Source organism: Taeniopygia guttata, chromosome Z (genome assembly GCF_048771995.1).
Source record: "Taeniopygia guttata chromosome Z, bTaeGut7.mat, whole genome shotgun sequence".
NCBI classification, from domain to species: Eukaryota; Metazoa; Chordata; class Aves; order Passeriformes; family Estrildidae; genus Taeniopygia; species Taeniopygia guttata.
In genome coordinates, this window is record NC_133063.1 from 26,818,591 (window position 1) to 26,845,252 (window position 26,662).

Below are 26,662 nucleotides of genomic sequence, written 5' to 3' on the forward strand. Positions count from 1 at the left end.
TGAAGAATTCTATGTATACTTTTTTAATATTGCTGTGATTAAACTTTCAAATAGATACCAGAAATCACAGACATCCATACAACATTGTTATTGTTTTAGTGCAGACTGCACATATAAATAATACGTACCAAAAATACTTTCCTACTTGTTTTTTATTCTTGTAGACAACAACTCCTATGGGTGTTAATCCTAAAAAGTATTCGGATTTGTTTTCACCCTAGAAAATAAAAATCTATGTTATTTTTACAGTTGCAAGTAGAATCACAGTATCAGTGAGACCCAGTGAGAAATTAATTCTGGTGACTTTAATATACTGTTTCACTCTCTCTACAAATGAGAAAATAGTACTTAATCTACTTATGAAAGCTTGTATATGCAAATTTGTAGTTCTGAGGGAAAAGGGAAAAGAAAGAATGGCAGTGAGGGAAAGAAAGGGAATTTCATGCCTTGGTGAAAAACAAAAATACCCTTTTTTTTGTTTTCTTACCGAATTAATTTTTGCTATTTGGCAAATGGCCAAACTCAGAAACTGAATTCCTTATTCAGGCATGAATGCAACAGATATCCCAACTTTCAGCTGACAGTAAATAGGGATTTTCTGACCTATAATACAACCACATAACTGCCTTCTCTGTCCTAAAATCGTGTCAGCTGCTGCTGCCTCCAAGTGAAGTAGCTCCTTTGGGAGAGTCAAGGTTCCTTTTTGCTGTTCAGAAAGGGCAATGGTATGCAGGGAAGAGCCACATGCATCAACTCCTCCGAAGAAAACCGTTCCTGAAGTCAGGATACAAATGTCAAACTGCACTGGGAGAGAACAGGGTGAAAGCCCTGAGTGTCAGAAGGTCCCCACCACCCTAATTTACAGCCAATACCCAGAACCAGAAGCAGCTTACAGCTGAAAGAGTGCAAACCCTAGTGCATAGTTCAAAGAAAGTCAGCTGGAAAAGCTCATTTACCTGCCTACTTGAGGCAATGAGGAAGAGCCCTGCAAGTCTAAACTAGCGGAGCATGAGCAGCAGAATTATCAACTGTGAGAGGCACTGACTGGAGGCACTGAGAAAGTCCTGTGTGATTACAGGGCTGACAGAGGTCAAGCACAGCTGGCAAGCTCTGCCTGCACTCCCCAGTGAATTAACTGCTAAAGGCAACTTTACTTTTAATATGACCAAAGGAGGAAAATAGCTGCATCTCGTTGTGTGTGCAGCTTCAGTCTCAAATGAGGGCTTCTGAAGTAATTTAAGTAGGAATAATGATGTTCACAGGTTACCCAGGCAGAGATTTCATTGCACAACAAAGGCAAGTTATGAGGCAAAAAAAATTCCAGGCTGTACTAATTTAACATGATTTTGTTGGATCGTGTTGAATCTTGTTCCAGTAACTCCCCATTTTTTCATTGGTAGGAGGGGAACAAAGCCTGGGATATTAATACAATTAAGCCATAGGGTGCATTAAAAGGTACTTTATATTTTAGGCTACACATTTCTTAGAGGAAATACATATTTAATCTTCAGGTAGTATCTTGATTTCTTTATTTTATTTCAATCTATCTATATTAAAACTCCCAATTTGAACCCTTGATCCCTTGATTTTCTTTTATTAAAAAAAAAACAAAAAAAACCAACAACACCCAAAAACACCTGCCACAAGCAGAATAATTCAAACAAGATAGAATGATGTTTCCACCAAGAGCACATAGCCTCCAGGTGATGACTTGGATCCAATCCCAACATAAATGCTGACAGACAAAAGAAATTGAGGGGTTTTCTGAGGCAATACAGACAACTTGCAATGCTGCATGACACAACACGGGAAAATGGAAACATACTCTGGATCTTTAGCAAAACCTTGAACACAAGTATTTTAAAAAGCCAGACATGCTACTGCTACTCCACCCTAATTACAATGGTATTGAAAAGGTTTCAGGACACACTTGCTCTTATTTAAAAGAAAATAACGTGCAAATTCTTCTGTCAAAGACAAAAGTGACAACCCTCACTCATGTCTCCTGACACTTGCACAAATTACTTATTTTCTACCTGAATTGTTTTTATCCAAAGTATAACTGATTGGTTTTTATAGGCATAACACGATCACAGCATTTGATCTGAAAATCATTAGGCTTTTGTATGTATGAATAACTGAATCCTCTTCATCTGTAGATATGTGTTCCTTTGCACTTCTTGAGTAGTGTTCCCTTTACAGTTATCCTGTAGCAACAAAACTACTGTTTCACACAATAGTGCAGTAATTCTTTTTCACAGTTAACACTTACATAAACAGGATGGAGATCCACTCCATACATTTCCAGAGATTTGGCCACACCTAAGTAGTTCACTTCTGCTTCAGCAGGAACTTGACCCCTGTAAACACAATTATTTTTAAGTATCTTGTCATTCCAATCAACATATCAAAATAGATCATATGAATAAAAACACTTTTCTGGACACATATGCAGCCCTTCTTACCAGTTTTTTTTTTTTGTCTGTCATTGTGTTTTCAACACTGAACTTCTTATTCCAGGTTAGACTAGATCTCTAGTGGTCTCCTAGCACAGACATACATGCTATCATATATATAATGTTTGCCTAATGCAGGGGCTAACCTTTTCCTTGCTGTCAGAAACACAATTCACACATTTCATTTTTAGGCTTCAATATGCAAAATAACTTTTTTTTCCCAATAACATTATTATTAATACAGCAGGAGTAGTATTACTGCTTGGGGTACTATTTCCCCATAGCAGTGTTGAAGCTCCTGAAAGCAAGGTTGATAACTTCAGAGAAATTATTACATTCTCCATAAAATATTGCCTTTATTAAGTCACACCAGCTGGTAGCACCCAGGACTGCTATGTTCAAAACAAGATTTGGAGTCTGTCTCATGAGAGTAGCCATTTTCAAAGATCCTGCCTGCCTTCTTAGCTACAGATATCAATCCATCAGTTAAAAAGTACCACTGACAAGAAACAACAGGGAAAACTGGTGAGGGAAAAATACTGGCTAGTAGGAACATATTTGACACTACCAAAACCAGAATTATTTTCAAAAAGAACAATACAACTAAATAAATTCAAAGCCTTATCCTCAAAATTTAATTTTCTCTTTGCTTAATATCTGTCACTGATACAAGGATGAGATTATTTTTGTAAGCCTGAAATAGTTGAAGCCATGTTTTCATTTTTACTTCTTTTCAATACTGATCCGAAAGCAGCTTGACTGTTATTAGGAAAGTACAGCACACCTTTTAAAAATATCAGCTCAAAAAGATGCATATCCTGCTTCATCCGGTTGGTTTTCTTGGGGCAATACTTCACTGGATGTTCTGCCTTTCAAATTCAAGGTGTGAAGTAGAGCATTCTACATTCAACATTTTGACCAAAGATCTGGAAAAGTCCTGCAATATGCACATTCCTGCTTCTTGTGTCACCATTCTCTCTAGCCTAGAAACTACCATCCAGGTTTTCCCAAGTTTGTTTTATGGCTGACAAAGAAAAAAGAATTCCCAAGTTTAAAGACATGAAGCAGCAGTGCTAGCATGAATGCAATAGGTATTTAATGGTATTCAAAGGCATTTGAAATTACTTCTTTGTATCTGGGAGATGGACTGCTTCAGCTCATTTTATCCGTGTAGCAGCACTGCCACTTTTCCAGGTGCTCTTCTCTCCAAGGACTCCTGGAAAAGCAGCAGACCTGAAGCTTGCAAGAGAAATCCCTTTCTTCAAATCCCAGTAGATATGTCATTCATTATCTGTATTCAGAACATGCAGAATACTGGATATTCAGCACAGCAGTAATGTCATATCTGTCACATCTTTTATACACTTTTGCTGTAAAAATTTGCTCTGCAGCTTGATTAATTTAAAGTCTTGTAAGTATATCTCAGAAATATAAGCAAAATGCTCACAGGGTTGTATTGTCTTACTTAGTTCACAAGCAGGCTAAATGCCAGTCCTGAGCAAAATGGATAACCCCATTACTGAATTAGGGTACAATACAACACCAATTTAAACCCTGCTGTTAGTCTTTACTTACTGACCAGGCTTATAAAAATGCGGATGCACTTACTCATCTATTCTCACCTGCCTCTGAAGGGACAAAAAGGCTCAAATGTCAAATAAATTGTTTGAGTGTGTTTTTATAAACACTTTCACAGCAATATATTATGTTTTAGAAACTGAATTTGCAAAAATATTGAAGGAAACAAAGATGTGAGCTGGAGCTTCTGATGGAAGCAGATGGAAGCCAGAGGTAGAAATCCTCCCAAAAGCAGATGGAGAAGCCAGAACGTGAAGGGAAGAAGAACTGACAGGGACTGAAAGAACTCCCATTAGTACGAAGAGAGTTTCATTTTTATCGTGTGTGAAAACACAAACTCTCCACAGCATCACACATCCCAAAACTAAATCAGTCTTTGCCAGTGGGGATGACAAAGCTGGCAAAGTGACAGCCATGCAGCTGACACACACACACCCCTCTGGATGGACAAAGGGCACCTGAGTGCCACTTGAGGCTCTAAGCAACATTGAAAGCTACTTTTAAAGCTAAACATCAGGGACAATTTTGCTTTGCTTATGCCCCACTGGCAGCATGAAATGTTGATTCAAGACAGAGCAGCAGCTGACTTGCCAAGCATCAATCAGTGACAGATCTCCCACAGTCTGAAGTGGGCACTGTCAGCAGTGCAGCATCAGCTCTCCTGTCTGCACTGAAGGATTCTGTCCTCCAGCACCAAGTGTTTCCTCCCTCACAAGTGAGCCCTAAAGTCCCTGCTTGATCCTCCAGACGTGCCTGACAATATCAGGTCATCTCACACTGCTCTCTCACCTTGGAGCTGTCATGTTGGTTTATAGATGGGACTACAATCACAGTAGGCAGGCTGAAGAGTCAGAAACCCCCTCCACTTTCTTCCCTCACCTTCCTTGCTTTAGAAGCTTTCTCAAAAAACTTCATCTTTACTGCATCTCCAAATAGCTATTGTGCTGTGTAAAAAACCCCAAAAAAGAGAGAAAACATGCAACCAAAACCAGTTTTTCTTAACATATTCAGTAGAAGGAAGGTATATGCAGTGCCATAGCTGTTCTGAAAAACAAACAAACAAAAACCAACCAAACAAACAGAATAAAAAACCAAGCCAACAAACAAGAAAAAAAAAGCACCCATGTTTCCATGTTGGGATCCAGAAAGAATAAAACCAGTTCCTCCAAACCATTTCAAAAACTTTTCTCTAAAATGTCTCTGGTTAATGAGACAATTTGGGATGCCCTCAGCCATTATAGCTTCACACTTGTTAGCTGAAGAGGCTGTGGTCACCTGTGCAGAAATCCTGGCAGTGCTGATGGTAACAGCTGGGCTGAAGTAGCAATGAGCATACCTTAGCTTTCCTCTCTGTACTGATGCTGCTAAATCCCTGATACCTAACTGCAGTCAAGCAGCAGAACAGTACCAGGGCTCCAAATCAGTAAGTTTTTCACAGTGATCCCTTCACAACCACTGCCTTCTGAACCTGATGGCTACAGAAGCTTTAGAGAGAGAGAGAAATGAAGGCTGCTTAGTTCACAGCAATTCATTCCAAGTCTCATTTCTCACAAACAACTTCTGTGAAGTTGAATCCAACTAACTAGCTGTGACTCAGTTTCCTTTCTCTGGAATGGAAAAAAACAATACTTTTTTACTTTATAGAAATACATGTAGTAAGTTCTCAGAAATGTTATCAATTAGTATAAGGCTGTCATGCAACCACACAGAAATAATTAGTGACAACAGACTCTTCCCTGGAAGAGAAAGCTCAGGTCAACATGGCAACTGGCACAGACTCCAATTACTGGAAAACTTTTCAGAGAATATCTGTGACCCTAAGTTAATACCTATTCTCATTAAACAAGACATATACAACATTAACACGCAATGCTACAGGCAAAAATTACTTAATCTTTATCCAGACTGTGGCTTCATTATAGCAAAATAACCAAGAACTTTAGATCTACTACAAGATGGGTAACTGATTCTCTTTGCATTACTTTGACAAAGGCTATTATGAACACCCTCATGAAGGGGTCCTTAGTGCTTTCATCTTCATAAATGGTTATATCACAATTTAACCTAACTTGGATTTGTTAGAACAAGCTTCCTTACACTTACCAGGAACATGATCTTGGAGATAAGCAAGCAAATGGTTTTTTTTGGCTCTACATATGAATTTCTGGCATACGTTTTATTAAAACTGCTGGCTCTGAAACACTCATACCTAGGTCTGACACACCTCACATTTCCACCTATTGTCCTACTCAGTTCCTAAAAGAACAGCTTGAATACGTAAAACCTTTCCTGCTTCTGAGAGGTATAACTGAATTCCCTGTGTCCTTCCCTCAAGTCTAGAAACCTCCACTCTGTACCACATGCTGTTCCTCCCCACCTGCCTGGCATCCCTGAGTCTGGTGTTACCTGCCAAGTTCCCAACAGTACTGGATTCTTACATCAGAGTCTTGTGTATCCGCTCTATGGCATCCTCCAGCTCTTCCTTCTGGTCAGGAACGAAGCGGTACTCGGAGACGTAACCTGCAGTGTGTTTGTACGGGTCATAATCCCCTAGCTCAGCTAAAGAACACAAGGAGATAACAAATGTCACCTGTGTTTCTTCTCAACCAAAAAATGTGTTATATAATCCACCGACAGATGTCCAGCCACCCCTCTCCAACTGACAGCCAATTTAACCAGCAGTCAGATAAGAAAAAAGGGAATAAAGGAAGAGAATACAGAACTATTTGCATCAGCACACACAAAACCAAGAAAAAAACTGTCTTCATGCATTTTAAAAGATATATAGAAGGTTAGCGCTAGAAAGAGCTAGAAGCTTCGACAGGAAACCTACTGCTTCTACAGGCCAGACAAAATTTTGACCAAGCCAGCAAAATTTGAATTCAATGACATTGATTATTTGGCAGCATATGCAAAACAAGAATAGAAGAAAAGTCTAGTTTTGTAATATCTATGCTCTCATGATATATTTCAATATTACTGGCAGAAAAGTTTGATATTATTACTGGGACTTCAACACAAACTGGGAATACAAATGGAGGTTAATATCCTGTGAGTCCTAGAAGGAAGGTCTTCTAATGGTGTTCCTTGTGAAGAATCACAAGATTTCCTTTTTCAATAAAATATCAGTGTATTTCCTGGATATCAAATTCACTTTTGAAATAAAAATAGCTTTCCAAAGACTTTTCTTAAAGGAAACAACATGATGAATAGCCAGTGTAATTTTGTTTGACGCAACCCTGAATTTGTACACATTAGTCATGTCTGTTCTTATGTTGTAACATAATTATAAAACAAATATGCGTCTTGGCCAGAAGTCACATCTACTGATCTTAACTATAATTGCATCTGAGAAACTCTGCAAAAGTTAGTATTTCAATTTTTTATAACCCTGGGCAATATCTGTACACTGAGTTTCTCTGAGAAAGATTTCATAGGAGCTTTCTTATCCAATGCCCACTAAACCAAAAACATAGCCAAAAGGAGGCTTCAAGAACCAAGAAGGAAAAGACTCATCTTACTACTGATGTTTCTTTCCTAAATGTTGAAATGAAATTGCTAGAAAAAGACGGTGATCTGCTCAGTAGGGAGGTTGAGAAGTCTCACTGGAAAACCTCCATTAAAATTATGTGTTACGTGTGTGAGACAGACATTTCTCAGGTGTCTTTACATATTTGGAACAACTGCTAGCCCTAAATACAAGGATAAATTTTTTTATAGAGCCCATGAGAATGCATACCTACTAGTGCCTGGACTAACTTTAACTCACTGTATCCGTAACTTCGGGGTAAGGATTGGCTCTAAGGGCTGGGTCGGTCCGGGTGGGGCGCGAAGCGGGGCTGGGAGCGCACCGCGGCCATTCCTGCTCTCACCACCTTAAAAAATTACTAAAGGGCATGAATTTGCTCCTTTTACTCATTTCTCATAACAAAATGAAAATGCTACCATCATTGCATATTTTTCTGCTTCACACTTGCAGTATTTTTTCAGAGAAGGCATGTCTGCCAGTAAAGTGAAATGTGCATTGCAAACAATTTTTCAGAGAATGACATGTCATATTTCTTAGATGGCAAAATAAAGTCAAAAATAATTGTACACAAATAAATACTGCCTGAAATTTTAGCTTTTCAGATACACATATAACCTACCATGAAGTCCTTATTATCCGCATTATGCCCATTCCCATTTCATACACAAATTATTCTGCCTTGTCTTTCTAAAATGGATATAAAAGGAGGACTATTTTTTTATGTTATATTAAGTGTTGTTGAGTCACACTTGTAACACCAATAATACAAATAATCTTTCCTTGATACATATCACTTTTGACAAATCTAAATTTAACACAGAAGAAATTACAGACAGAGGTCCCAGCATGGCTCTTTACACAATTTTATGTTACAATTGTATTTGAATATAGATCTTGAGCTATAATGGTAAAAGAATAACTGCTCCAGTAGACAGACAGCTCCTTTCTAATTGATTGCTAGTTCTATAAGCATGCAGCATATAACATGCACTCCTTAAAAGATCTCTACTGATGGATGAATGTTGATAAATACTAAATAAAAAGAAAATTCTTCAGGTCAAATCATATTCTTCCATTAAGTAAACATGCATTCATATTGATATAATGTAATTTTTGAGATAATATTTTCTTTTCCAGATTTGGGGCTTCCAAAAGCCTTTGAAACCTGTAAATCTCCTGATGAAGGTTTTGTCATATTCTACATGTAATCCAAAGTAATAAAGTCTTGAGTACTTGACAAAATATTCCCCAGCAAAAGCAGAGTCTTCAGATTGATTTTAAAGTTTTTTCTTTACACTAACTTCCATATTGCTCCTGCATTATCTATTCGGAATGGTCATTTATTTACAGCTCTTGAAGTGAAATCAGTAACACTACTTCTGTTTGGAAGTGAATGCATAAAGTGTAATGCTATCTTCAGACATCACTTAAAATTAATCACAATGCAGAATTGAAAGAAATAAGCCCTCAGTGGGCCAGGAGAACTTACACTGAATTATGTATGCTCCCAGCTGTGCTGCAGTATTGATTGGACAAGGCAAACGGCCCTGTAGAACATCTTGCTTTACCTGCAAGAAAAACTGATACCTAAAACACAGAAATAAAACAAAGTTGTTATTTTAAGTCCAATTAATATTTCAAAATCATCCCTTTACTTGTGTACATACCATGTACCATAACTACGGGACAGTAAATGCCTGTATTCCTCTCTAAATGATTCCCCCTATTGATCCTGAAGTAACAACTAACATTCATCCAGTGGAAAAACCCAGGAAAGGGAGCAGTCACTATTGTTTTCCAGTCTGCTTACATTGTGTAGATGCAATTACTTATCTACCTAAAATGTCATTTCCTTCTTTTTCCCCTGATTTGACTTTTGCAGAGCAGTCACGAAGTGGAAAAGAGGGATAGGAATCAGAAAAATTGAACAAGAAACCTATCAAAGGGCAAAAGTTTAACCTCAACACGGGATCAGTGTAAGGGATGACTGGGTATTGGGTGCTTGCTTACTCAAATTTTCCTCTGCACATACCAGAGTATCAAATACAAAGCAGCAAGGAGGTTTGATGGAGCCCATGAAAAAGATGGATGGTATGCCATCAACAACTAACTGAATCTGTCATAGCACAGGGTACTCTCCTGTTTGGAATAGTGATAGCAGGGGTGAAAAAGTAATTTTTAAAGTCATAACCTGCTTCTACTCTTGATAAACCTGAGACCACATAGAATGAATCAATATGCCCAAAGCAGATGGAGCAGACAAGATAAAAAGCCATTATACAAAGGATCTGCAGTTTTGCAACTTCCCATAATGATTTATATGGAATCTTTTAAATGCTATTTGGATTTTATCCGGTTTTATTACAACAGATGTATGCAGTGTTTCACATCATCCTAAATTAATTTCTTGCACTGATTTCCTACAAAATGTAAAAATACAAGGAATGTAATTTTTTACAGAAAAGAAAGGTCTTCCATAAAAGCACATAGCTTTTCCATTATTCACTAGTCCCATTTTATCTACATAGAGCCATTCAGCTACTCTGCAAATAATTTATTCTGTGTTAGTACAAGTAAATTATGAAAGCACCTTGGAATGCTCTGTAAGTTCAAAGTGCACCTACACTGATTTCAGAGAAGTTTACAAACTGCAGGTTACATAATAGCTGACTCAGAAAACTTAAGGTCCAAGCAAATTTTCTAGACTTTATCAGATGAACCTCTGAATAAAGGTATTCATTCAATGTCTTTCTGATTAATGATTTCCCCCAGAGTTTGTGCTATGACAGATGTTATGGTAGGAATGTCCATCCACTAAAAATGGTTAATGTTCTCTACTTTAGAAGAATGGCATTAGCATAGGAATTTCCTGGGAATATCTCTGGGCAACACAAAGCACAGACACTCAGTGTTTCCTCACTCTAAGCAATACCTCTGTCCTGCTTCTAGTTTATGTTTGCAATCCTACCTAGACAAATCTTCCCTGTATGAATTATGATAATGACCAAGATGACTTTACATCCTCTGTGGAGTACACAACATCACCTTTCCAAAATGAAATGCATTTCTGTTGCACACCCATACTTGTATTAGCATTTCTCCACCTCTACGAAGCAGAGCTTGGAAGGAGAGGATGCTAGAAGTATATTACCCTTGGAGCAGGTAGTCTCAAAATAAAGTAGCATAGGAACTTTCAAAATACACCTGCACCCTGCAGTGTTAATTTATTAAAGACCCCTGTAAGGTGAACAATCTCAATTCCCACTGAAGTCACTGAGCTCCTCACAAAACCACGCCTTTTGTCCATACCTATAGCTAAAGAAGTCTCATCTTGTTCACCTATGTTTGTCATGCATATATTAGAGTGCCTAATTGCAAGTTTTCTCTAGCAAACACATCCAGCAAACACCACAGTGTTAGTTTTTGCCAACAAGCCAGACAGATTCTGCTGCAAAGCAATTACAAATTTGACAGGTTTTCATTATTTGCAAAGAGTAATCATGTAATGGCACAGATCATCAGGATCTAATAACGGAGTTAGCTCTCATGTCCATTAAAGTAATAAATACATGCTCCAAAGAAACACATCGATTACCACAAAGCAGTTAACACATCACTGGAATTACACAGTTAGGCAGAACATTATTGTTATAAAGGAAAAGAGGGTTTTTAATGCCTCCTAAGTGGAAGGGCCTTTAAGAGTCCCTTCCAATGCATATTATTCTAAGGAGATGGTGGTATTATTATTATTATTATTATTACTACTACTACTACTGTTATTCTACTCTACATTGTTTTTCCCGAACAAAATATATATATATATTCTATATTGGTTTTCCTGAACAAAAAAGAAAAACCCTTCCTTCCAAGATTTAAGAGCCTGTGGTAACAAGTGCTCATAGATGCTGAAGGCTGTTGACTATTCAATGTGTTTCATAGAAGACTGACAATACCATCATATCACTTTCCTAGGCTGGCCTTCTGTACCACCCAAGGTGCCACTTCTGCATGGCCAAACACTGTCAGGTCATGACCAGAGGCTTCCTAATGACACTGCAAGCTTTCTTAACTGGATTTGCTCACCTAATCAGAAGTGCAGATCAGTGGCTGGCCTTATCACAGGGCAAAGGAAAGACTTGTGAAAATTTACCCCCCTGGCTCCACCCTGCCTCCTGGGAGGCAATCACAACAGGTTCTGTGGCCAAAGTTCCCATTCCCAGGGACATCTATCTTTCCCTGTGAGGAGGATTTAAAGCTCTTCTGGGAAAGTACAAGAAAATGACACCAAATTTCCATAGTACAGGAGCATCCCATTGCTGCCAGCTTACACTCTTTTACCTGCCAAGTCACAGCATTTTTTATTTTTGCCAGGCCAGCCTGGGTCTTGTTACATTGGAGACTTCCATTCCTGTTGTGCCAGTTGGAAACAAAATAATTTTCTCACTCTACAATAAGAAAAATACTCTGCCTCTGCTGCAACATTTGATTTAGGGAAATTAAAAACCTTGCATGCATTCTAATGAATCCTCATGTGTCACATTCTTAGGATATCAAAAGAAGTATTTTGGTATTTGTTAATGCAAGCCAGCACAGTAATTTTTTCTGCCTACTTACCCAAATTCTCAGGTTTCCTTTAGAGCCTAAAGTAATTGTCTGAGACATTTAATAAATAAAATAGACATAAAACCCCAAAACTGTGAGAGAGTTCAGATAACCGTGTGTGTGTCTGTGTGTGCAAGCATGTGCACATGTTACTGTGTGCATCCTCATACCTTGCAGAGGACAACAAGCTTAGGTAAAAGAATCAGAGGCATGCAACTCTTCAATTTCCTTCACATATTTTTAGTAAGTCCAAAAGAAAGCCCCTTGAAAAACAGTTCTGGAATTTAAACTATGGCAAATAAAGAAAATTCCCTGTATTTATATCTGATACCCAAGTAAACTCTAAACTTGGTTCTAGCATAGTATAAATGCAGCTGTAACAATGCATTACTGAAAATATGGGGGAAAAAAACACTCTCAAAAATACACATCAAGGTCCTTTGATTTTTGATGCACCAGAGAACATCTTTTCTTCCTGGGCTTCCTAAAAGTCATCACAATCAACCACTGTGAAGTTAATCAGAATTTCCTTTCTACACACCATTGTTCAAGGAAAAACATTCAGATGTTCAAGGAAAAAAAAACAAGCCAGGCACAGCACAACAATATGCACCTGGTTGAAATATATTGCCAGCCTGAGATCAACAAACTACATTTTAATTAAATACTGTACCTTGTTATTTCTTCCTTAAGTTTACAAGGATCCTCTGCATAAAATTTAATGCCAAAATACAGAGTGTATGGTGGGCCAGCTGCAGGAAAAAAAATGGTGTAAAAGTGAGTTGTCATGAATTGCTAATTGGTATTAATTGTTACTAGTTGATGACAAAACAGCTACTAAAAAGCCTATCTTAACATTTTATGAAAATTTGAAATTTTCAGAAAAAATATTGCATTCACACAGCAAATGATTATGGTATGCTAAGCATGATAGAGGCATCACAGCTACTATAAAATTAATTGTACAAAATAAGAATAATTAACACTTATTAGCCTAAAACAAAATTTAAGCACACAGCAGTCTTTGGACAATAATGACACTGTTAAATGATACCATGTTCAATGCATGTGTGAAATTTTGATACAGCAAAGAACTTCAAAAACAAACTTGTTAAGAACTGTAAATCTCTTGTGACTAGAATATTGTGCAGACTGTGTAGATGGAACATTGTTACTTCATCTTTGTCATCTAAGTTCAAATTAAATACATACTGTTTATCAATTCTTTATGTTCAGCGAGGGTCTTTGCAGGATCCAGCCAGTACTGTGAGACAGATAATTATGGAAATTAGTTATTACTTAACTTTGAAAATTAACACAGAACAATTGGTTATTCCTATCTCCTTAACCTTTTCTTCTCCTTCCCTAATACTGAGCTGACAGGAGGAACTGCACTCTCATCCCTGGAGGAGAGAGTGTTGCTGCTTGTGCTAGTAAAAATAAGTATCAGCTGGCATGAGAAAATATGCTTTTCTGTGAGTGCCACAGGTCTTGAGATCAGCACAGGTGAGATTAAACGTTTCAGTATGGTGGAGAAGAGACAAGAATCTCATCTGCCTTTTCATTTCTTCAGTGAGTACTTAAATCTGTGGCCATGGCACAAACCATGCTTTAAATTACCACACAGTTATTTATTATTTCAAAGGCTGCCAAAATTTTCCTGAAGAATGCAAGAGGTGGGGGGAGGAGCGGGAGATTTCTAACATTTTATTTGCAAGCCAAAGATGAATGGAATTTCATGGATAATGCAAAGGCATTTTTCAAGCCAAAGCCAGACAGCAAAGATGAGGACATTTAGAGATCTGAGAGCCCCAACACCAGGGCCCTGTGAGCACACCTAGGCACACCTACACAGTAATGTGTGTTAGATACTTGATAAATGCTTGTACAGAGGGATAAGCAGGGTCAGCTATAGTTACACTACCAACCTGATAGGCTGAAGTGCCAAGAGAAATAGAACAAAAAAACCAGTGTCTCATTAATCCAGTGCACTGGCACAGCAGTTGCTGACAACAAACCCCGGAATGGTGAATGCCAAGGCAGCTCTGAGGTGCTGCCTTTGCCCTTTCCATCTCCTGGCAGCCCCTGTGACACTCCCCAGGGCTCTCCCACCTGCACCCCCAGCACGGGCTTGCAAACAGCTCAGCGCTGCTGCAGAGAGCTGGGGGACCCAGAACCTCCTCACCCAGCTGCCAGGGATCAGTGCTGCCAATCTAAAAGAAGTATTTAATATTTACAGAAGTGGGAAAAAAATTTAATCATTTTGTAATAGTCCTAACCAATGTAACTATCCAGTTACTAAAGGGATTAGTTTACTAATTGCTCTTTACAAACACACATAGTATTACTTTAATAATTTTTTTATTTACTAGGACTGATTAAAAAGGTACAAAGTTATTAAAGAAAATAACTTCCTTTTAAATTTTAGGTAGAAATTACATTAAAAAAACAAAAAGGGTATTTTAAAGTACAGCATAAAAAATAAATTGACTCTTTTGTCCTTTGTACTTTTACAAATCTGGCCCCCATACAAGCCAGGTATGTAACCAGCATGCATCCAAGCTCCATGCAGTATTCAGCCCTTTAAAGTGCCTGCAAGAACTTTACCACAAATCTGGAATCTTAAGTTTTTGCATCTGCATAGGGTTAAACTTAGGTCAAATTCCATAAACCTGCTTGAAACAAAATATTAACTAGGTTGAAATGTTTGCTGTAATTTCAATCAATGAAGTGTCTGGTGCAGAAAGCTCTATCAACTTCAAACTAAATGTTGGACTGTCTTAATTAGATTCGTACAATCAAGGTGATACTTTTGATCACATTTACAACAGGAACAAAATTTTGAAGAGGAAATTCTTCAATTATAATCTGAAATGATCAAGATTTTCCCATACCTTACGACAACATTAAGAATTGGAATTGCTGTGTCAGATTTCTCCTGCAAACGTTCCCTGCAAAGAACCTCAACCCACTGAGTTCAGGATGCCCCTATTATATAAGAAATGCAAAAAATTTTCATGCAATTCCTACATACAAATATGTATTTAATGCTACCATCCTTGTTTTTGGAATCTAAAGTTATATAAATTATATTTATTATTGTGTCATCAGTGAACTGATCCTGCTGCACTCTAAAAATTTATTCTTACTACCTGTAACTCACTTGACCATCAGCTTTGTGTCTGCTGTTTTAATCCAATAATATTCTTTTAAAATTTATTGTTTCTACTCAACATTATCAGCCTCCACTTTCTTTCCACTGATTATGACATCTAATTTAACACACACAAACAATTCCCTTTCCTCCAAGATAATTTAGTATATTGTGCTTGGGGATGAGTGTAAAAATCCATAAAAAGAAAAAAAATCCATTCAACAAAACACAAGCTAAGTACAATCTGACTTATTTTCTAAGATGTTGAGGACAAAATATGCTTTACATTCTATGACATTAATTCCCTGTATTGCCATGGGTTACCTCCTACCTGCTGTGCTCTCAGGTTTTTGTGCAGGGGAGAAAAACACACCTACATTGCAGGGTGGGGGCATGGTGCAATATGAATTAATATCATTTGTCCTTCTGTATTTGTATTTCTCCTCTCAGAGCCCTAGGAGAGTATCAGTATGTGGTACATTCTGATTATAATAGCTCACATTAGCACTATCAGGTAAGAAAAGAATATTTACATTACGGCCTGCTGTACAATTTTTTGTATATAGCACGATTCTTTTGGCATTTCACAAAAGCGAACATCTTTGGGCTTCAGGGGGACCCTTTCCTTCATCAAATTCTGTTCAGATTTTCCTGACACATCATGTCATATCATGCGGAGATATTGCTATCTCTGCCTTTTGTGTACCTCAATAAAATACTGTCTTGGCTATCTTACACACCCCAGCAAAGCCATAAAGGCAGGAGCAAAGGGACTGCAGCAAAGCACAGCAGGAAGCAGCAGTGACAGAACAGCCCTACCCTCACCAGTTCACCCAGCCCCTGGAGAAATACACCCTGGGCCACTGTTTTTCCCCAAATACTAAAGCAATGAGAGACTGCAGTGGGAAGAGTGTGGCCAGCAAGTCAAGGGAGGTGATCTTGCTCCTCTCCTTGGCCCTAGTGAGGCACATCTGGAAAACTTTGCCCAGTTCTGAGCTCCCTAATGCAAGAGAGACAAGGAGTGAATGGATAGTGTCCAGTGAAGAGTCACAGAGATGGTGAGGGCTTTGGACTATGTCTTTTATGAGATGAGGTGGGATCTGGGCCTGTTTAGTCTGGAGAAGACTGAGAGGGGATCTCACTAATGCAAATAAATAGCTCCGAGGCAGGTGGCAGGAGGATGGTGCCAGAGTCCCTTCAGTGGTGCTCAGTGACAGGACAAGGAGCAATGGCCATAAACTAAAACACAAGTTCCACCTCAACCTAAGGAAGAACTTCTTTCCATTGAGGGTGGCAGAGCGGTGGAAGAGCTGCCCAGAGAGGGTGTGGAGTCTGCCCCTCTGGAGACATCCTAAAACCACCTGGGTGTGTTCCTGTGTCACCTACTGCAGGTGACTCTGCTCTGTCTGGGGGTTGGACTGGGTGATCTCCATAGGTCCCTTCCAACCTAATGATTCTGTGATTCTGGACAGTTTCCTAAGCCACCCTCAGCTTCTGCCACATATATGCTGGCGATTTTGTCTCACCTGGAAATAGCAGATGGGGCACAAAGCCCTGGGAGATGAGGCAGATGACACAAATGCCCTCTCCAGGAAGACCCAGCTGAGTATCCACATTGAGAACCACGAGGGTAGTATCTGGTGTAAACTCACACTAATTTGGGCGCCATTTGGGCGCATTACTCTCTGCAGTAGTGCAAAAGGCTCACGTGAAGGTCAGATGGTGAAGCACAGTTAGGGATTCTGAGGCACGCAGAGAAAATTGGTCTTTCTTTAAAAGAATTTACACCACAAAAAAGGTACTCAAACACCACGTGAGAAGAAGCACCATGTAGTTTGTCAACAGAGGCACTAAGAGATTAGGGAACACTACTGACAACACAGCATTTAGCTGAACCCATCTGTTCACTGGAGTGTAGTTTTATATCATGGAATTTTTAATTAATTATTAAATGTTGTATTTTAACTAATTATTAGAGGATACATTTTGTTGTTCCTTTGGAGACCTGTCTTGGCCAGAGCATTAAGTAGATAAATGTAATGCTAGTCTGACATCAACTTGTAGTCTTCCAGAGCTTGATTTTTCCATTTGAATACTGTTCTTTTACTGTGGAGAGTTGGGGGAAACCTGAAATGTCAGTAAATAAAATTCCCAAATTACCACCCTAGAGACAGGGTCATCCAATTTATGCTTTATCCTACTGTTTGTGCCCCTGCCAGTGCCACCCACTTCTGTCAATCTGTTTGCTGCATCCAGCTGTTCTCACAGGCTAATTAGTTGGTTGGCTGTTCAGGAAGAGACCATTTATTGCTACACATTCATATACACTATGTAGCACAGTGAAACCTTGTTCACTCATTAATGCCCCTCCTGGTAGTACTAAAATAATTATTATACCACCCACATAAGAGGTAGCTCACCAACAGAGCACTTAAAAGACCACCTGGAAATGCTGAGGCATGCAAGAGTAATGGGGAAAATAACCAAACAATCCCTTTCAAACCCTTAATTTAAAAAAAATGTTTCTTTTATGACTGATTTGTTCTTTAAAATACATCATTTTGTCTACACTGCTTTGTTCATCATTCAGTTAAATCTATAGTATGACAAAAAAAACCTGACAGTATAAAAAATAAAACTTTCCCCACCACAAGCAATGTATTAATAGGTAGCCCAACCCCTAAACACTTTTCTCCCTATAAGACTAACTCAGGACCACAGTTTTAAAACTAATTAGCAAGGTAACCTTTTTCCTCTTCCCTTAGGAAATCTACTGTGGTCCAAAAAATATCCAATCCAAAATGCAGATCTAGGCTTCTTGCCAGCCATTACCGAACTAATTCCCACAACAGCCCAGAAAGTTTTAGCCACAGTCAGCATGCAACTAAATATATGTTTACAGCTAAAGCACAAGGTGTTTGTTGTGTGAAAACTTTCCATTATACTGCCCATTCTTAAAAGCTTACAAGAGTTCACTAAAAATAGCAAGCTAGCAGCATAAAACCACACATCATAAAACACATAAAACTACACACAGTAGCACTGTTAATGAAGTTTTACGGCTCATTTATGAACCTTTCAGATGAGGGAGCATCAGGTTTTCGTTATCCTCACACAGACGAACAACAGGACCAGGCCTTTTCATGATGGTTTGTTACAAAACAGCCCAGGTGCAGAGGCAGCAGCGCAGATTTGGCAGCCCCTGTGCAGCATCTCCATGACTGGGCAGGAGATGAGCAGGGCACTGCACAGCCCTGCACACAGCTGTGGTCCCGTATCCACACGAAAGGCTGGTGTCAGAGCAGGCAAATGACAGAAGTGGGATAAACACCTTCGTAATCCATGGGAAAATCAAGAATCACAGAGGCTTCCTGACACTGGGCTGGCCCGAGGATAAAGCCTAAAGCTAACATTAAATTTACACCACTGGAGCACCACATGAGAGAAAAGGCAGAACAAAAGAATGTGCCCTAAAATGTGCTTTTGTGTGCCCTTTCACAATAGAGGTGCAATCTCTTTTTAGAGTTGTATTTTCATACACACCACTAAATATATCCTGTGTATGATTCTGGAAATATTCCCAGGAACAGCCATTTCTATTTTACTTGCAACCACAGCTAAAAGGAAGACACTTCTAAGAGCAAAAAATACCTACCTGCTGTTTGTTCACACCTCAAATTCCTCAGGAAATCAAAGCCATCACTTTTAACAGTCTACCTTTAGTTCACAGCTGAATCTGGCTTTCATCTTCATGGAATAAAATTATTAGAAGCTCATCAAGGAACTGAATTAATAAATTTCTGGACGATGTCACAAAAGTTAAAATACAGAGAGTGGGGTATCTCTCAATACCAATCAGCAACCTGCTTAATACTGATCTAAATTCAGTCTTTACATGATCAACTTCTGGTTAACAGAAGAAATTGGCAAATAATTAGCCAATTCAATAAGTTATTACTATATATAGATGAAACAGGGTCTCGTGCATTGCTGTCATCACAGAACACTGGCTTCAAAACTGTAAAGGCTTGACTTAATTTAACCATAGGCCAGGGACTATTCCCTTCATAATTTTAAAGTAGTATGAAGGCCATCCTGTGAATACAGCACTGGTTCCTCTTGCTGAGCACCCCCTGCTCCTCAGCTCTGCCTGCAGCAATTCTGCACAAGCCTTTGGCAGGGCAGACAGCACTGCTCCAAATAACTCCTGCTTTGGCTGAAACACCTCAGCCTGGCTGAAACATCTCCTTGTCCATTTAGGATGGTAATGTCCCAGTGGAAAAAGCCTCAGCTGTGGGGTGAGTCCCTGTCAAGGAGGCTCTAGAGAACACGGGCTCAGGGACACAGAGATGGTTCAGACAGAGTGGAAATGGCACTGCCCACACACCCTGAAGCAGGTGCTCAGCCAGTGTTGCAGCAAGTGAAGCAGGCTGGGATGCACTCAGGGATGCTGCTTCCCAGGCACTGCAGGGCCAAGGGAGGCTGAGCAGCACAGACCACCAGGCACTGGCTTCAGGGCACAGTATTAAAGAGGAAAAAATATCAATCCTTCTTTCATATAATAATTTTTTACTGTTTGTAATTTCTTAATTTAGTTTTCAACAACATTTAACATTTTATTGCATTCCTATCTAAGACATTAATGGCTATTCCAAGAACTTATTGGAAAAAAACAAAATAAATTATTACGGGAAACCTGAGCCAGGAAGCAGTGAAAGTTAGGGGAGGTATGACAATCTAATGCTTTACAGGCAAACAGCACAACAGGGTGAATTTTATACATGGCAAATCCAATCTGCTGTCTTTTACTCACCGTTTGATGACTTCGGTCACAGTAGCGCAGCCCAAAGTAATCTATTTCCACCAGGTTTAAGTGACGAAATACGTAGCCCAGGACAACCGACCCTTTCGTTGACTTCTGTGGGAAAGAATTTACAGAGCCTATTCACAAAGATGCTCTGCCTTTGTCAGCTATGTGCAGTGGCATTCATGCAATCAATTAGCTTTGTCTTAAAAAAAAAAAAAAAAATTTAGGCAGTTCCCATTGCCTTTAACAAAAATTCCAGCAGTACAGATGAGAATATTTTGCATGTTCAAAAAATAATTCTGCAGAATACTATTAGGAAGCTGGCAAGGTAGTAGTAACACAATACCAAAAGAAAAACAAACAAACAAAACCCCCACAGTTCTGCTGAACACAGCATTTTTCAAATCCAACTCACCCTTCCAGTACAGACCTGTCACTCAAACTCTGACAGTGAGATCATGAGGCAAAACTGCCCTTAAGACCTAAATTATACATCATTAACTTCTCTGTTACTAATCTTTGTAAAGAAGGTTAGGTTTTATTTGTTTTCTTGTAAAATATTTTTGATAGTAGAAGGGGGAACAGTCCAACACCCTGAATTGAAATAATCCCACTGTTTTCTTGAATAGCACTTCATTAAGCGTCTATGACAGTATTTGCAAACAACACTGGGGACAATATGCTTACAAAAAGCTCACTTCTACCTGAATGCCTGTTTGTTGGTTTGCCTGGCAGCCAACAACAAACAGATGAGAAGGATGGAGAATAATTACACAGAATGATCCCCTCTCAGAATCAATTACAGTCTTTGGTGATTACAGTCCTAAATTCCACAAGAAAATATGGGCATAACTCATAATAAGGTCTTGCTTAGCTGCTTAATATTTTATAAACTACTAGACTGTAGGAAAATCACCACAGAGAAAAGAAGCAGCAAGTGGAAGCTGTAAGATATTGTTTGTGCAATTTCACTTTCTAACCCATGAACAGATAATTTCAAAATTAAAATGGCAAATAATACTGATTTAAAAATTGTTTAATTTAGTTCTGCTGGTGAAATATCAAACATATCACAGTGGTGAAGGTCTATTTTTTTTTTTTTTTTTTCAGCAAGTGCCTTTGGTCAGGATTCATATTTAATCCCATGAGCAGGGACAAAACAACAATTTCATGTGGCCACTCACACACTAAGCATGTTATGACAAGGCAAACATCCCCGGTAGGCTGGAAATTGCATATCCATTCTATTCACCAGATTTACTATATATTTGTTTAAAACAGGAGATGTACGTGAAAGGTTCTCTTTGTCTGAATCCATCAGACTGGTTGTTTACATCAAGCAACTGCAATTATATATTCCCTCAGTGTGTACAGTGAGCCTTAATGATCAGCCACAAAACAGAGAGCAATCTGGGGGAAAATATGATTAAGGTAAGCAGAAATTCACTACATCTCAATTTATCAAGTTGGATAAAGCAGAGCAATACAATGATTTTATCATCAGTTTCATCAACAAGAAGATGAAGTCAGGTTGTGAGAACAAGGCAAGATGAGCTGTAGAGTGACTATCAGGAGTACTGCAGAAAAAAGTTGGAACAAAACAAAACACACCTTAAAAATACTAAAAGTACAGGTTTGATTACTAGAATAGGGATTTAAGACTGAAGGACAATTGTCCTTTCTCATTTTATTTTTAAATTAGTTGTCATTCAAAAGAAACAGAGGAGGCATCCCACTAAAAGGGACATTGTTATCTCATAAGTCATGTATTGGACTTGACATTCCTAGTGAGCGCCTTCCAATCGGCAGGTTCTATGATTCTGTGTCATATAAGGCAAATTACCCTCAGCATTGTTAACTATTTCCATCATCATTTAAACAGTACAGCAATGTCTTGGAAACCTAAGGCTGGACAGACATCTTTAGAAACAGACACAAAAAAGTCCAAAATAAACAAGCAGGTCTGCCTCCAAATTGACCCATGCAGATATTGATGTCAACACTTCCAGCTGGGCACTAAACCATCTGAGAACATTTCAGACTAAAGGATCTCCAGCATCAGCCACTCAGAGTTGATGGCTTCTGACACAGTAAACCACAGTGAGGTCAGTAAAACCCTTGCAGAAGGTATAAAAAGGGGTGCCTGTACCATGGCTCACAGGACACATTGAGTGGTGCCCACCCAAGCCTTGCTCAGCTTCTGTGATTATGTGCAGTTCAAATCTCTTTTCTTTCTGTGAGCTTGCCACTCCTTCTCTGACCAGTACCATTATTCACAGTATCAGTTAGTTTTATTAACAGCACTGAGAAACAGTGATTGAACCACCAAGATGAAGCTGTCAATTTCAATAATGTAAGTATTATTTTACTTACCATAATAGTACACAATCCTGTGAGTAAACAAAGAAGCTTAAGTCTTACAGGATTTCAATTTACATGACTCTGCACCAGTTTAGAATGCAACTACCCTTCTTAGCTGGAAGTCTTCTACTTCATTCAGTTTAGGTCTGAACAAGGAGTTTTTGGGACAGCTTTCCTTCTATGGACCCTAAAGCTGGTGTGTTATCCCCAAGAAAAATGCATATATCAGACCTGGTTTGGTTAAAATTAAAGCCTCCTTTCTTTCCTTTCAGAGCTTAAAGGCTTCTTTTAAACTGCTTTCTCTTATACTGCTAAGCAGATAGAAAACATAAATGCCTGTTTATTTATTCTCTTTTGACGCAGCCCACTTAACACTTCAGTAATTGCAGGTCCTGCAGAAGCAGGTGGTCTGGCTGGGAGGAAAAGCTGAGCAAATCCATCCAGCTCACAATGCTGGGGCTCTCTACCTCTACAGCAGAAAGGTGCTCAGTGCTTTGGTTACCCTCAGCCAAGACAGGCATGTTGCAGTCTCCACAGCCCTCTCTGCCAATCCCTTTCACATTTTTCAGCAAAGCCCGCTGAACACAAAGAAATGCTTTGCAAGGGAACAGCCAGGATGTGAGCCAGGACCTGTCCTCACACCCTTCAAACCTTAACCTCATATTTTCCCAGCACTGGGGATCACTGTCCACATAAAACATTGACCCTTGGTGAAACCATTGCAGACTCATTTTCAGTTAATGTCTCATTTTTAGCCACATTATTTCAAGATTTCATGCAAGTAATTTTCATATTCAAGTCGAGTCAAGAAAGAAGTTTGTCTGATGAATCTCTTAGTAACTACTTCTCAGTCCTGAAACACATTTTTACCAAATTTGCTCAAAGTTTTGCAAACTAAGAGAAGCCATCTTATTTCCCTTGATAAAATTACAGCAAAATTCAGAAAAGCTAGAAACCAAAACTATCAAAAACATAAACAGCATTACATTCACATCATATGGCATTGCAAAAATTACATAATCTGCCTTGCATTAAGCTGAGACTTGCAAAGGGTTTGCATTTTTAGGGGTAAACCCAAGTACATTTGAAACTACCATCAGCAATGTTTTCAAGAGAGAACAAAGAATTATTTCAATGAGTCATAACATCTTACCTTACATGTTAGCACTGTGGCTTCATAAACCAGAAAGGCAGGTTTATACTGGCTAAAGAAAATGACAGCCAGAACATTCAGGAGAAGGCTGATTTAACTATAGTTTTCTTAATCAAATTGAAATTATTCTTTTAAAAGCAATACATAGAATTCTGTGTTTTAACATATTCATATTACTCTATATTTAAACACCAGAAATTCTTATCTTTCATACAGCTCACTGCTTTTTAGCTCCAGTGACGTTTTTCTTGTTGGGTAGTTTTTAATTTTCTCTCTTGTGTTGTGCAGAGCAGAGGAGGCCACATCAGATCTATTACTGGTATTAACTGAATTTAAAGGCAAGACCTCTGCCCCAGTAGGATGCTAGTCCCTCTATTGAAGGAAAAGTGCTATAGGTAGTGAAGCCTCTTGTTATTGTCTCTTTTATATCAAGCAGACAGCATGATGCTTTTCTACTGAAAATAACTCAATCTACACACTCTACCTCTTACAACCCGAAAAAAAGCTAAGGAAGATGCAGAATTCATAAGCCTTGGCTCAGAAAAAGAGTTTAGAACTTAGGCTGAGCACAACCTTTGCATTTGAGATGCCCCTCAGAGATTCCCCCTGATGCAGCATGCTTGGAGACCAAACTGTAGTATTTGCCCTAGGAAATGGTTACTAAGGAGAGAATAAAATGCACAAAGGCAGCACATAATCATGCATGAGAGTGAACAGACATAGAGCAGAAATAGGTGTCTCCAAAGAGCATTTTCTCACTTTTCTTTTTGGCCTATTCTTCCTCCTTACCTCAAGCTCAGAGAAGACTAGACACCACCGCAATTTTTCATCACCTTCCCTTGACAAAAGCAGCAGGACATGAAGCTCTGAAATCAGAGTCCTTGGTTTTTAACAGCGAAGACTAAGGACTCCTTTTCCCCAAGGCAGTGTGCCACCCAAGACTCAATTTGCATACCACATGTTCAAGCAGAGAAAAGTCTTTAAATTAAAAATGCTAAACATCTACAAATATTCACCCAGACAAAACAGCTTAACCTTAATTTCCAGAATGCATGTCTAAACAGAGAAGAATTTACATTAGTGTTCTTTTATACATGCAAGGCATTCCCCAGCACAATCATATAACAGAAGTAAATACTTTGAGGAACTGAAAATTTAACAAATAAAAATGAAGCATGACAGGCTGCCCTAAGTATACATCATTAAAATGAACCATCCAAAATGAACCATCCAAAATGTACTAATCCATCCCTGCCTCTCTGCTTCTATTTCACTGGCAGCAGACATGTCAATATGTTTTCAGAGGTTTTTGTGTGAGAACTCCATGGATTTATGGGCACAGGCACAGACCTCCCTGTCACTATTCCCAAGAACTTGACACAGTGTCTGACCTGCCTGGATGTAACAGATGACACAGAATTCTAAGTGCTGTATATTAAGAAACCTGTAAATCAGTTTAGCTTTCACTAGAGCTCAATCCATTGCGTTCCAGTCAGCAAATGCAATTCTAGAAAAAATATCTGAAGATGCACCATATTTTTATGTTTTTGCAATTATTGTATCTGTCACAAATTCGTCTGCTCAGTGGCAACCTCCTTGAAAGAGGAACACATTCCTAGGAATGTAGGTGCCAGACAAATAAACATCTCCCCTTGTAACTACTGGCTGGAGTGCACTTTGAGGCACTGTCACAGATGTAATTTACTTGACTCTGAAACACAAAAGAAAATAAGTTAAAGAAATTATGCCTTAAAAATGTTTGGCTTATGGGAAATTACTTCAGTTCAGTGGAGTCCTTTTTGGGGAGAAGATGTAAGCAAGTATTTTTATATTTACATGGTATAGCAATGCAATTCAGACATGCACACACATTAAGCAGGAATCAAAGCCCAGGAAAGACAACAAAGGGCAAGCAGAGCAAGCACATAAGTAATGGGAAGACAAATAAATTTTGGAAACATAACTAAATACTTACTAGTGCTTTAAAATTGATCTCTGTATTGAATGATATTTTACAAAATGGTAGCAACTGGTTCTGTTTAGAGGAATTCTAGCCATATAGATTTTATTTTAAAATCTATTCACTAATCTATCCCCTAATATTAACATTATCCAGTTCATTAGCATCTACATTCACTGTATGACAGATGAGTTAAGATACCCACAATAATGCATTCCAAGTTTTCACAGAAAAGAGCTTTTCTGAAGAACTGAATACTAATGACCATTTCCATCATTCTCATGTACTTTGAATAAATCTACACCTAAGAAAGGAATTATGAAAATAATAATGAAATTTAAAAATACAGAATACAACCACTCATTAGGAATGTTGAAGATGTAGGTTGCTATTGTTTTTCTAATTTTTGAAACTGATCTTCACTCACAGGTGTGTGACCTGGTGCATTTTCTCATCAGGAGAGGGTCCTTTACTCTGGGAGGTGAGCAGCTCCATGGTAGAGCACTTGGTGGAAGAGTTATCCTGGCTGAGAAAGGATGCTGTACTTACTTTTGGCACATTCATTCTAAATAAAGTAAGCATCACCTGTTTTCTAGGTGGTTTTCATGACATGGTTTCTGCAATTCTTTTTGTAGTCATTGAAGTATTTCTTTAAACCTTTCTCATGTTAACTTGTTGCAATTTTAAAAGTCTACTTGTTGCTGCTGCTTATTTTGGCATTCTTGGTTTGTGTTTTGCTCCTTTTTTAGTTATTCTGCCTAATTTATTTTTTCTTCCTTTATTCGTTATGTTTTATTATGGCAATATTTCTTATGTTAGTTCTATTAACTTACATATAAAATATCAATTTAGGAATAAATACATAGGTGTAATCTTTTTTGTATCAGTCATCTAGTCCTGGTATATTTGGTTCTATTCCTCCAATTGGTAATTTTGTGATTTCTGCCTTTGTGTCAAAGGGAGGCACTTGTGGTACTAAAGCCTCAGTTCTAACACACTATCTTTTTCTATGGTCATCCACTTAAATACCTCTTTTAAATTAGAAGTTGCATGCATTTTCAT

At 38.5% G+C, this 26,662-nt stretch overlaps 1 protein-coding gene across 5 annotated transcripts in view; it reads right to left on the reverse strand.

Annotated features, from left to right (window-relative positions):
- Positions 1–26,662, reverse strand: part of EPB41L4A (erythrocyte membrane protein band 4.1 like 4A) — a 117,484-nt gene that overhangs the window by 51,259 nt on the left and 39,563 nt on the right. For all 5 annotated transcript variants that reach the window (XM_072922738.1, XM_072922739.1, XM_072922740.1 and 2 more), the window contains 7 exons: positions 20,133–20,237; positions 13,378–13,429; positions 12,839–12,917; positions 9,053–9,150; positions 6,473–6,593; positions 2,273–2,360; positions 129–217 (listed from right to left, as the gene is read on the reverse strand). In XM_072922738.1, coding sequence (XP_072778839.1) covers positions 129–217; positions 2,273–2,360; positions 6,473–6,593; positions 9,053–9,150; positions 12,839–12,917; positions 13,378–13,429; positions 20,133–20,237 — 632 coding nt within the window. The remainder of the gene's footprint in view (positions 1–128; positions 218–2,272; positions 2,361–6,472; positions 6,594–9,052; positions 9,151–12,838; positions 12,918–13,377; positions 13,430–20,132; positions 20,238–26,662) is intronic.